This window comes from Plecotus auritus, assembly GCF_963455305.1.
Source record: "Plecotus auritus genome assembly, chromosome: 9".
Lineage (NCBI taxonomy): Eukaryota > Metazoa > Chordata > Mammalia > Chiroptera > Vespertilionidae > Plecotus > Plecotus auritus.
In genome coordinates, this window is record NC_137783.1 from 35599335 (window position 1) to 35612057 (window position 12723).

The window sequence follows — 12723 nt, forward strand, 5'->3', positions numbered from 1 at the left end:
GAAAACCTAATGGCCACTCAATAATGCACATTGATTTCATCCATACCTACATATTTATATTCACACAAACATACATATATATATACTAGAGGCCTGGTGCACGAAATTCATGCACTGGGGGGGAGGGTGTCCCTCAGACCAGCCTGCACTCTCTCCAATCTGGGACCCCTCAGGGGATGTGTGACTGCCTGTGGGATCGGGTCTAAACTGGCAGTCACATATCCCCATCACAATCTGGGACTGCTGGCTCCCAACCACTCACCTGTCTGTCAGCCTGATCACCCCCTAACCACTCCCCTGCCAGCCTGATCGACGCCTAACTGCTCCCCTGCCAGCCCAATTGCCCCCAACGGCCCTCCCCTGACAGTCCGGTGGCCCCCAACTGCCCTCCCCTGCAGGCTGGTCGCCCCAAACTGCCCTCCCCTGCAAGCCTGGTTGCCCCCAACTGCCCTACCCTGCAGGCCTGGTCCCCCCCAACTGTCCTCCCCTGCTGGCCCAGTCGCTCCCAACTGCCCTCCCCTGCAGCCATGGTCGCCCCCAACTGCCCTCCCCTGCAGGCTTGGTCGCCCCTAACTGCCCTCCCCTGTTGGCCTGATTGCCACAAATACCCTCCCCTGTCGGCCATCTTGTGGTGGCCATCTTTGACCACATGGGGGTGGCCATCTTATATAAGGGCATGAGGGTCAATTTGCATATTACTTCTTTATTTTATATAGGATATACATACCTGTATACATATAGTACATACATAGAATTGAATCACCATTCAGTAGATGTTATTGACTGAATAATCTCTTTAATAAGCCTCTACCCACCCTGAAGTTTTTCTCATTATGGATCTTGGAACAGGCCTAATTTGGATGCAGTCAGGAAAGTTAAATTCCAATTAAATGCATTCTACTGTCCTAGTCTATAAATACCTTATAATAATTACTTGTCTGAACTATAATACTCTCCTAAACTCCTGTCTTCTTCCATTCCATTCAGCCTATGAGACATGGGCATATTAATCTTCCCATAACACTGCAAGTGACATATACCTGCCTAAAAAGCTTTAGTAGCTTACCATTAACCATAGAACAAAAATAGTAGCCATTGTAATTTATTGATTACAATGTGTTTTAAGATTTGATTTTAGTACAGTATAGACTTTAAAAGTGAGGTAGAAAGACTGTGTACCTGAAAACTTCAATAATCCGGTCAAAATATTGAGAACCTAAATGTGTTATTTACCAGTATAATTTCAGGAGGGAAATTACACATTCAAGAAACATTGAAAATTTTTAATTGTTTTGAGGCTAGTTTGATTTACAGAGGAAAAGAGAAAACCAAATTGGGTGATACTAAGGGACTAAGAGGATACTGCTACTGCTGCCAGTTACTATAATGAGGGAAATTAGAAAAGGAAATCAATTTTGGGGAGGAATAAATTAGTTAGAAATGGTTATGGGAATGTAAATTTTTCATTAATTGAAATAGGGCAATGGCTTTGTTTATAGTTGGGGACTTGAGATAGGGATTTGACCATAATGGTGAGAACTTAAACATTAAGAAGACGTTAAAATTCATGGGAATACATGCATTATCAGAGAAAAATGTCTTTAAACAGGGAAGAACATAATGTCAGAGGTTGAACTTTAAATAATACTTGCACTCAATAGGGCAGCTTAGAAGCTAGAGTTGGTAAACATTAAGCACACATGTAGGAAGAGATACAGCAGAGTTCAGTGCTATAGAAGTTCAGCAGAAATAAACTGTTGTAATATCAAAGAGGATGCAGATGATAAAAGGCCTTTATATTTGGTGGTGTGAAAAATCTCATCAAATCTAAAGATGACATTTGAAGGATAAGAAACAAAGTGGTGAAGATAGATGACAAATTGTATGAGGATTAAAAGGAAATGGAGGTAATGAATAACTTTTATAGCACACCATAATTTATAATGGGCACTTTACATACCTTAGAACATTAAGAAAATGGATAGAAACTATTTGGTTCAAGTAAGGTAATTTTTAAAATTAAGGAGATTTGGCAATATTTAAAGACAGAAAAGGAAAAGAAGACTGATGCAGCTGAAGGGGGTAAAAATAGGAAGCTAATTCTATTCTGCAGTACACTGAATGGAGAGAACATATGATGGAAGAAAATGTAGCAAGTTTTCCAGGACCCACTGAGCTAAAAACAACAACAAATTAGAAATATCACTTTGTCTTCATTTTTTTCCCCTGGAAAGAGAGGTGAGGTCATCTTTTGAAACTGAGTGTGGAGCAGAGGTTTTCAAAGAGACAAGTCTGCAATAGCCATTCAAATAACAAGCAAGCTGAATTTTGACAGCATGAACTTGTAATGGATCAAGTCATCCTAGGTCTCCACCATCTCCCATCATGTGATGTTAAAGAATTAGGAATATAGGAATCAAATATTGGGGAGAAATTCAATACTGAGTATTTGCTTATGAGCATGGCAAAACTTAACTACTGAGATAAAATCAAAAGCAAACATAATCTGATGTAATTTTAAAGGGCCCCTACACACTAAATCAGCGATTTTCAACTTCTTTTCCCTTAGACTGTCAAAAAAAAAAAAAACAAACAAACAAAAAAAAAAAAACAGTGACAACAACCAACACAATAATATCATCTGGTGTGAATGAATCAAAATCATACTTTTTTGTCAGATCAGCAAAAAATATAATATCTATTTTGGTGTGCTGCAGAACTTTAGTAATCAGACTAGGTTAGGACTCGTGTGTGCTTCCACAAGTTCTCATAATACCCATCTATGAGGTAAAAAGGTTGAAAATCACTGCACTAAACTATGAAGATATTCTAAGTATGCAAGTTCTTTTAAGTTAGCTATATAGGTATTAAAATATTTCCAGAAATTTCTAGTGTAAAATTGACCAGATAGGCTTTCTTAATGGCATTCTTAATGTCCCATAATAACAATACCCTAACTTTTGAAGTGCTTTACAGTTCATACAACATTTTCATATGTATTACCTCATTTGGCATTCACAAGTCTCTTGACAATGTCTTGATTTGAAGTCTAACAACTTGCTAAATAATCCTGTATTAAATGTTGGAAGTCAAATATTAACTCTTTCTTATGTGATCTAAATCCTCAGCAAAAAGGTGCTTTGGATTAAATAGGTCTTGTGCCAGAAAGTCACATTAATGTTTCTCAAAACATTACCCCCTGTTCCCATTACAAAAATATTCTGGCCCAAGAACCTAATCATGTGAACTTGCCATTTAAAGACTTTCAATAATTTCCCATTCCCTTAAAATAAAATCCTTTTAGATGTTTTCATGACTAACCAGACTAGGTTAGGACCCATTTGTGTGCTTTCACAAGTTCTCATAATACCCATCTACTTTTTGTTGTTGTTAGTCCTCACCCACCCAAGGATATTTTTTCCATTGATTTTTTTAGAGAATGTGCAAGGCAGGGAGGAAGGGGTAAGAGAGAGAGAGAAACATCAATGTGAGAGCAACACATCGATTGGTTGCTGTCCACACCTGCCCCAGGGGATCAAACCTGCAACCCAGGTACATGCCCTTGCCCAGAAATCGAACCCGTGACCCTTCGGTGCCTGGGCCCACACTCCCAGACGTGGGCAAACTACGGCCCGCGGGCCGGATCCGGCCCGTTCAGCTGTTCTATCCGGCCCACGGAGCCGAAAGAGCGGAGGATTCTCTTGCTCTCCCCTCCGTTCCTTTACTTTGAATTTATATTAGTTCACACAAACACTCCATCCATGCTTTTGTTCCGGCCCTCCGGTCCAGTTTAAGAACCCATTGTGGCCCTTGAGTCAAAAAGTTTGCCCACCCCTGCAACCACTGAGGACACCAGCCAGGGCTCATAACACCCATCTTAATTTTGTTTTTTCAATGTCTGCCTTTCGTGATAGACTCAAAATTTCCAATATCTAGCATATCTTCCTTGGACATAGCAGGTGATTAATAAATATTTGTTTGCGTTACAGTTTAATTATAAGCAGGAATGAATAGTTTTCAGCTATAAATTAATCAATTGATAACCTAGCTCCCTTTGAGATTTGTAAAATTGATACTAGTATTCTGGAAGATGAACCCGCTGTGATTGGGTTGGCAGTATCGATGTCAAGTCCTCCAGAGCCAGGCTTTATAGAATACAGGGAACGCACCAGTAAGTGCCATCTTGTCAGATTGCTTGACAAGTAGTATTTATCCTCTGCTGGTGGACACCCCTACCTCACAAAACTACAAAAAGGAGATCCACCTTCACTTATACCTAAGTTCATAACGAGGACATTTCTCTTTAAGAAACCAATTATCTTCCACAGATTTTTTAAGAACTTGCAGTTGTGGCAAGTTTTCTCTCAGGCTTATTGCCTTAAGCTGGTTCTTCCGTTTTATGAGGCTTCCATTAACTATATTTAGTTATGTTATGACTAAATGGATGTGGCTAGAAAAGATAGCATATAGCAATCTATATGTAAATTGTTGCTTTACGGGTTAAACATTTTTGAAATTGGAAAATCAATAAAAAGGAACCTTAATTTCAAACACAAATACACACCACAAAGGGGAGGGAGGTCACTATTTTTTGATCCTGAGATAGCAACACAACTAAAAACTACTCCAAAGAAGCAAATGGTAACAGAGGTCAACACGCTGTGAACTGCAACTATTTAACTTTTAAAGTATTTGTACCTTCACTAAGTACATTGCACACTCTTAACTGTCACTGAAAACAATGGGCAGACGAGTTCAGGGTAACTTGAAAGAAGCACATTTCCTATTACAGAGAAGGGAGGGAGGCAGGGAGGGGAATTGGTTCTGTCCCTAAACCGTGCCACTCCTCAAATAATCCACTCATTCCTCACACAGATGAAGCTGTCCAGAAGGGCCAGCTGAACAAGCAAGGTTTGGGCATCGAGTAGCCCGAGACCTTGAGCGGGCGAAGGTAGCCCGCTGGTTCCAAAGCGCCCAATACAAAGGGTCTAGACTCGCCTTATTTTTCCAACCCTTGACAACCAACCTGCTCACCCTCACCTCCCCGTGCACAAACGCCGCAGTGCCAACCTGGGCTCCAACTGACACTGCCAGGAGGGAAAGGACGCCAAGTCGCCCTCGCTAGGAGCCAGTGCCAGGTGAGCGCGCACGCGGCACCCCGGCCGCCCGCTGTTCCCGCGCGCTCTGCCGTCCGACGCCTCACTCGCGGGGTTACGGGGCCCGTGGCGCGAGGGCAGCCGGGGGCGCGTGCGCGCGGGAGGACGGGCGCCTCGCGCCGGCAGGTGGGCGCGTCCTCTCGCGAGCGTGCGCGCGCCGCGCCGCGCCGCGCCTCCTCCCCCACGTTCCGGGCACTCCGCATCCCCTCCCCGCCAGGAGCGCGCACCTCCCGCCCTCGCGCCAGGTCCCTCTTGGTCTGCCGGAGGCGCACACTCCCCGCGGAGCTTCTGCCACAACCGCCGTCTCGGCCGCGGCTCTCTAGCCCGGTAGCTCCAGCCTCGACCCCTCGGCGCCGCGGTCTTCTCCTCCTTCCTCCGCCACTCCCCTTCCCTTTCCCGCCCTTCGCTCCCACCCGGTCCGCGGAGAGAGTCTGGCTGCGAGGCAGGCGGGCTTGAGAAGGGGGTTAGAAAAATGGAGGTGCCGCGCTTGGATCATGCCCTCAACAGCCCCACCAGCCCCTGTGAAGAGGTGATCAAAAACCTCAGCCTGGAGGCCATTCAGCTGTGCGACCGGGACGGTAAGAGCGGCCGGGACCGTAGGGAGAGGAGCCGAGCCCGCGCGCGCCCGTGCGCCGTAGCCAGTCGGGTTCCGCGGACCCTGCCCACTCGGGCGGCAAGGTCTTTTGTTGTCCCCTCTATACAAATAAATGCAGGTGGGGGTTCCCCTCAGCCCAGCTGCCCTCCCCTCAAACCCCAGAAACAAAAGGACACCAGGGCTGGCGCGTTTGGCACGGGAAGGCGGCGGCGTCCCCGGCCGCGGCGCCCCTCGCTGTCCTCGCCCAACGGCCCCGGCGAGGAGCTGCCCGGCGAGCGCGCCGCTCCTGCCCGCAGCTCCCGCCCGGGTCGAACCGCGACTCGGATCTTTGCCGCAGTCCCGATTTCCTGGGTCTCCTGGCACCGAAAAGGAAATGCCCTCTAGAGTCTAGATGTTTCCAGCAACCCCTCCCCCGCCCCCACCCCACTACTTGGCATTTTCTGCCCAGAAACTTACCAGTTCCTTTTAAAAACCTCCCATCTTCGGCCATCATCCCCCGTCTCGCCCCCATCCCCAACACACACAATTTAGAATTATTTTTATCCTCTCAAAATGGGATTGGGACCACGGGGTTTTTGTTGTTTGTTTGTTTGTTTGTTTTCAGTGAAAGGGCAGAAAAAGAGTGAGTTTCAGCACCAAGGACAGCCACAAGCTTAGTGGTTTGGGCTGTCATTCAGAAACTCGAAAAATCTGTCAAGGAATCCTGTTAACCAGTGTCACCCCAAAAATTTAATATAAAAATAAAATAAAAAAGTTCAGACAGGAAAAAAATCTGTAAAGGAAGTGGACTCACATATCTGCTGTGATTCAGAATATGTGCCTTGATATTATACGGTGCATTCTATTAAAGTTGACAGCCTCCTAAAGAAGGAAATTGATTGAACGCAGACAGGTCTGAGCATTAAAGATAAGCTAGTACCATGTACAATGTGGGTAGTTCTAGCGCTTCTGTGTTAGTTGGAGTAGTTGAAGAGTCAGTGCTATTTCAGTAATGTGGAATAAAACTTCATTTGTAAAGAAGTCATCTGACTAGTAACCATTGGCCAAATATTTGTGAAAAAGGAAAAACAATTGTGATAAAAAACAATTTATATTGTCAAGATGACCCTGAACACTTTTGGCTGTAAATTAAATTAATGTTTAACTCTATATAACGTTTAGCTGATGATTTAAAAAATGTTTTTAGCTAAGGTTATGTAGAGATCCTGATGTGCTCACAATAAGGTTGTAAAATTTATCAGTATGTAATCCAAATAGAGGACATAGGTCTTGTTTCCAAAGTCATTTATGTGGTAATAACTTGGTTAGGTGTTGCTATACAGTACAGTTTAGGTCAACTGAACACTGAATTTCTGTTTATTAATAAATTTAGGACACAGAATGATTGTTCCTTGAAGCCAAAGTCACTTTAAATAATTTCTGAAATAGGTGTAGTATGGATAAATAAATACTCTTGCAAATGCTGCTTATAGTATTTCCTTTATCCTTAGACTATTTTGGTCACCTTAATAATAGGTGCACATACTTATGGCTTCTAGAAGTCATTATTTTGGTATTTCGTATATAAGCTTGCATTATTAGACTGTAAAGGTTATTTTTAATATACCACATAGGAAGTCATGTGGGTTTTAGTTTATGCTTTTGTGAAATGACTTTTTGTAAAGTTACCATTGTAAATATTTTATTTCATTTTCATTTACTTCAATGATATACCAAAAGCTCATTACTGTAGTAATTGGAAATAGGCAATTCATGGTTGCTCCTCAGAACCCAGTAATCTTAATATTTAAAATTGCCTTTACCATTATGTTTTAGAGATATTAGGGAAAATAATGTTTTTTGTACTTTTTTATGAAATTAATGCTAATAGTGTAGAGTGCAAAAATAATGCTGCATATATTGTGGTCTCTTTTAGAATGGTAGCTATTATATTTTAGTGCTATTTTTTAGTTGTATCCATTCACAATATTGATTCTAAAAATGAGTAAGTTATGTAACATTTAATTTTGAGGTGGGGTGCTGGCACTAGGAAATATCTATGAAAATTACTACTTATTTAAAGACGTTTAATTGATTAAATATAAATTAAATAGGGTTTTATTTTATAAAATAGCTTATACCAACAAATCTACCTAACTCCTCTATTAAAAGATGTGTAAAATTTGGAAATAGGTTACTCAGAGATGTTGTTTAAATGCTTACGTTTTTATTTTGTGACTAGACATGTCAATTCCAAAAATGTTAAGTTGACTTCATAAGAATAATTTAAAAGAGATACTATAGTTGTTTTATAGAACAATTTAAAATTGTTGCATTAAATTTGTCTACCAGACCTTATTCTTCATAATTTTATACTGAGAAATTTTCAGCTAGATAGATGCTATTTGCTCCCTTCACTCCCAACCTTTCACTTCTTCTCAGGTCTCACTCATCATTTTACTTCTGTAACTATATAACATAGAAAGATTATGTGGCAGAAGATTTATGTGCTTAAATACATAGTAAGTGCTGTATTGTCATAATTTTATGATCATAGAAACACATTTGTCTTATTTGCTCTTTACTTTTCTCACTATTTTACTCTATTAATCTGATAATAGGAAAAATGGGAGCAACATTAATTCTTTGGAAGTGGAATAAAACAGAAAAGGAGAACATATTATTGTTAAATATACATTTCCTTTTACCCTCTCCACTTGTAGATGTTTTAATTTTATGATGTTTTGCATATTACATCAACTAAGAGCTATAGTTGCTGGTAAATGTACTGTATGTCTTATGTTTCCTTGGCTCTCTTTTATATTTTTTGTCTGTCACTTGCCTGTTTTTCTTATAAATTAACGTGTACGTTATTAGTTACAATTCACAATGTTTCTTTATTTCATAGTTTCTCAAAGTATTTAATAGTCTGTGAAATAGTCATATAATTTTTTAATGAAGTTAGAGGGTTCTTATACACCCACATATTATCTCATTGTGCTTTTATCCTAGGCATGTGATCTTTGGTTCCTAGTTCATGGTCCCTGCCTGGATGTTACTTATAGTTCAAAATGATGATTCCTGATAGACTTCTATTGGGAAAGCTAGGTAGATGTGCTGTAGATATAGTAGTTTGCATAATCCTCTATTCCAAGTAGAAGAGTATTTCTGTTCCTCCTTTCTGCTGTGCTGAAGCATCCTCATGTTGCATATGTAATGTACTTTAATTGTGGCTTTCAAAAACTGAAGGTGGAAAAAAAGCATTAACTTCTCATATGCAAGCATCAATATTATGAGAAACCATCTCCAGTTTGTTTCTTCATATAGATACTTCAGACTTTAATTTACCGGTGATAAGATAAAATAGCCCCCTACTCACACATAGAATTCTACATTACTTGTACTTTTCATTGTTTTTATTATGCATATGTATATAGAAGCTTTCTTTTCTTGCTGAAAGAAATGATTTGTCCATATGTTGCTTTACATGCATCCTAGCTCCCTGCACTCTTGTGTGACTGATGTGTTATAAGTATAATAGTAAGGGAGAAAATACAAAATTAATTTGTTGTATAGCATTTAAATCCACCCCCAAGGTTTCCTAGCTTTAACAATATTATTTCCATGATCTAGGCATTTTATGACTCTCTAGATATGGTTTATGGAGTTTATGATGCTAGTAGTCAGCAGGGGAACATGCTTTAAAGAAATTGCACATACAGACACTGACAGATTTCCCTGTCTTTGTCTCTAACAATAGTTTTGTGGAAGAAAAGAAAGGTTTCCTTCTTTTTACATAGTTAAAAAAAGATAAATTTCTTTAAATTTGTACATTATCCTATAAAGTTATAAATCATCTGGAACTTCCTTCTTTATGTTTATTGACATGTGAATTAAATAAATTTTAACTTTGGAAACATAAGGTAACATGGAAATGCTTAGTAGCATGTATAGTTTATCTCTGCTATATTAGTAATCCTTAGGGACATTTTCTGAAGCAGACATCTAGGAGGCGTTCCCATAACTGTTACCTTTAATAGTACAGAAATGTGAGGTCTCACTGGCATGCATATAGCATAGTGATAATACCATCTTAGAATCAGAAAGACCTCTACAGGATATTGACTCTTTATAGATATGTCTGTTATCTTAAGCAAATTACTTAACCTTTGTTTAGCCTTAAGCTTTCTCATTTAAAATGGGTATAATAATGTTGATCCTGTAGGATTGTTAAAATAATTAAATGAATTATTACATATCTTTTCTCACAAGTTTTGACACAAAATAAAGAATAATTATTATAAATGGAATATTATTCTCTGCATACATTCTTGAGGTGAACTGCTTTTTATTTTCACTTTTTGCCAATGTTTTGATCTCTGTTTTTTCATTTCAATTGTGTTTTATTTACTTGGTAAGTCCTTCTTATGTCAATTTAACTTCATGAGTAATAAACAGAAAGTGTAAATCTGAATTTTAAAAGGACAGTTACAGTATTCTATACTTTGCTTACATTTTCCTATCCCATCAGATATATCCTTGTTAGCCTTAATCTTGCAAGCTCTTTTCAGCTCTGCTTCACATCTACTGTTTGCTGCATTTCATGTGCCTTGTGACTTTGATACCTGCTTTGGGTAGGCATTTGCATCAGAACCATTCTCTGTTCTCGATTTAACAATTTTTTTCCTTATGATTTTTTTCTAAAGATAGCTCTGTACTACCGTATGTGATCTCTGTATTCATTTCTTTGACCCAGATATGACTGTAGAAATATTGTACATTTTTATTAGTGACTGAAACAAAACAAAAATAAAATAAAAACGAAAAGAAACAAACTTGAAAAAAGCCCTAAAACCATCAGATTATGTTAAACCAATTCATATTCATAATAGGGTTTCTAATTCATTCCCAGTGAAGAACAGGAAGTTATTAGAGTAAAAGTCACATCAAAGGATAGGTGACCAGACTCCCTCCAGTGGTAGAGTGACTGATGTGTCATGAGTGGTAACACTGGCAACTTCCTTTGTTGCATAGGTAAGCCAGTCAGAAATTCTATCCATAGGACACTATCTAGAAAACTTCCAAGTCGCTTGTTTTTTGCTGCTGATATTTCCCCCTCTTTTAGGCCCAATATTGATTTTTCCTTTAACTTACGTGAGTATAGTTTTCTGATTACTTTTGTATTTTATCCTGAGCTTCAGTAATAACAGCAGCTCCATCAGTTATTGCTGTGAGCATAATCCTAGTTTCTGGTTTTCCTTCTCTGCCCTTAGTAGATGCATAATTTAAGTTTTGCCTTATAGTATTTGCTTCTTTCTTGGGTTTGTTTTCCATTTCTGTTAAATTTCTCTATGTGAATCTTTTTATTGTTTACAAATTATTTAAATTCAGTTTTTACTACTCTAAACCATTTCCCTCATTCTGTAACTGATTAAAATATTTTATTATTACTAGGCATTAGTTAAATTGTCTTATTTATCAGGCTATATTTTATTCATACATTTGAAAGTAAGTTAGTATTTGGGGAAGATTTCAAGCAAAAATGTATAGAAGTGTTGAAGAGTCTTGACAAAAAACAGGTAGGCAGCATAGCATGTTCTCTATATGTAATGACAGTGAGTGGCAATGGTATAAAAGAAATAACAAAATAATTACTAAGATTTTGTGATTGAATTTTCAAGCAAATGGAAACTTACCAGGAGTAACTTTAGAATTTTAAGTCTGGGAAATCAGAAGAATCACTGACTAGAAAGAAAACAAGGAGAAAGAAAATAATATTAAGACCCCATGATGGAGAAACCAAGATGGCGGCATAGGTAAACACCTAAACTGCTGCCTCACACAACAGTTTCGAAAACTACAACTAAAAGACAAAGCGGACATCATCCAGAACCACAGGAAGGCTGGCTGAGTGGAAATTCTACAACTAGAAAGAAAGAGAAAAGCACACTGAGACTCACAGGAGCTGCAGAAGGCAGAGGTATGGAAGTGCGCACACGCGGAGAGGGCTGGCAACTGAGTACACGGCTGGCTTTCTCAATCAGGAGGGAGACAAAAGCTCCCACCTGCTCTGAACTCCAGTTCTGGGCGAGACTCTAGGGACCCAGACTCATTCGGAGAGAAACTGGACTGTCTGGCAGCAGGTGAAACTCAAGGGCGGCTTTCTCTGGTGCTTGCAGCGATTACCAAGAGACACTGAGATCTGGGGGCCTCTTAGGGCAGGGCTGACAGGAAGCCAAGGCTGTCTGCCCTGAGACTCCGCCCCATCCAAGCTGAGCACAGAGGCTTTTGCAACTCTTGTCTCATAAGGGTGTCTTCAGCACAGAAGTTCTCCCAGCATAGACACAGCTGATCCTCACAGCCAACTGGCCTGGAGGTCAGTTTCTCCCAGTGATACCAACAACAATCAAGGCTTAACTACAAGACTGTGCACACAGCCCACAAAGGGGTGCACCAAGAGTGTCCACCTCAGGTAACCGGGGAGGCTGAGCCACTGGGCCATATAGGACACCTAGCACACAAAGCCACTCTATCAACTCAGGGGAGCAGCCAAAATGCAGAGACAAAGAAACAGGTCACAAATGAAAGAAATGGAGGAAAGCAAACGACTGGATATAGAGTTCAAAACCACAGTTATAAGGTTTTTCAATAATTTCCTAGAAAAGGCCAATAAATTTAGCGAGACCCTCGAGGATATGAAAAAGGACCAACTAGAAATTAAGCATACACTGACTTGAAATAAAAAATAATATACAGAGATCCAACAGCAGACTAGAGGATCGCAAGAATCAAGTCAAAGATCTGAAATACAAAGAAGCAAAAAACACTCAACCGGAAAAGCAAAAAGAAAAAAGAATCCAAAAATGTGAAGATAGTGTAAGGAGCCTCTGGGACAACTTCAAGCATACCAACATCCAAGTTATGGGGGTGCCAGAAGAAGAGAGAGAGCAAGATACTGAAAACCTATTTGGAGAAATAATGACTGAAAACTTC

The 12723-nt window shown here is 39.9% G+C and overlaps 2 protein-coding genes across 2 annotated transcripts in view; one reads left to right on the plus strand and one right to left on the minus strand.

Annotated features, from left to right (window-relative positions):
- Positions 1-5486, minus strand: part of LOC308258242 (uncharacterized protein) — a 34068-nt gene extending 28582 nt beyond the window's left edge. The window contains exon 1 of the mRNA XM_080688604.1: positions 5071-5486. Within this exon, the coding sequence (XP_080544730.1) occupies positions 5071-5359 (289 nt within the window). The 5' untranslated portion in view covers positions 5360-5486. The remainder of the gene's footprint in view (positions 1-5070) is intronic.
- Positions 5250-12723, plus strand: part of PHYHIPL (phytanoyl-CoA 2-hydroxylase interacting protein like) — a 40688-nt gene continuing 33214 nt past the window's right edge. The window contains exon 1 of the mRNA XM_080688603.1: positions 5250-5734. Coding sequence (XP_080544729.1) covers positions 5629-5734 — 106 coding nt within the window. The 5' untranslated portion in view covers positions 5250-5628. The remainder of the gene's footprint in view (positions 5735-12723) is intronic.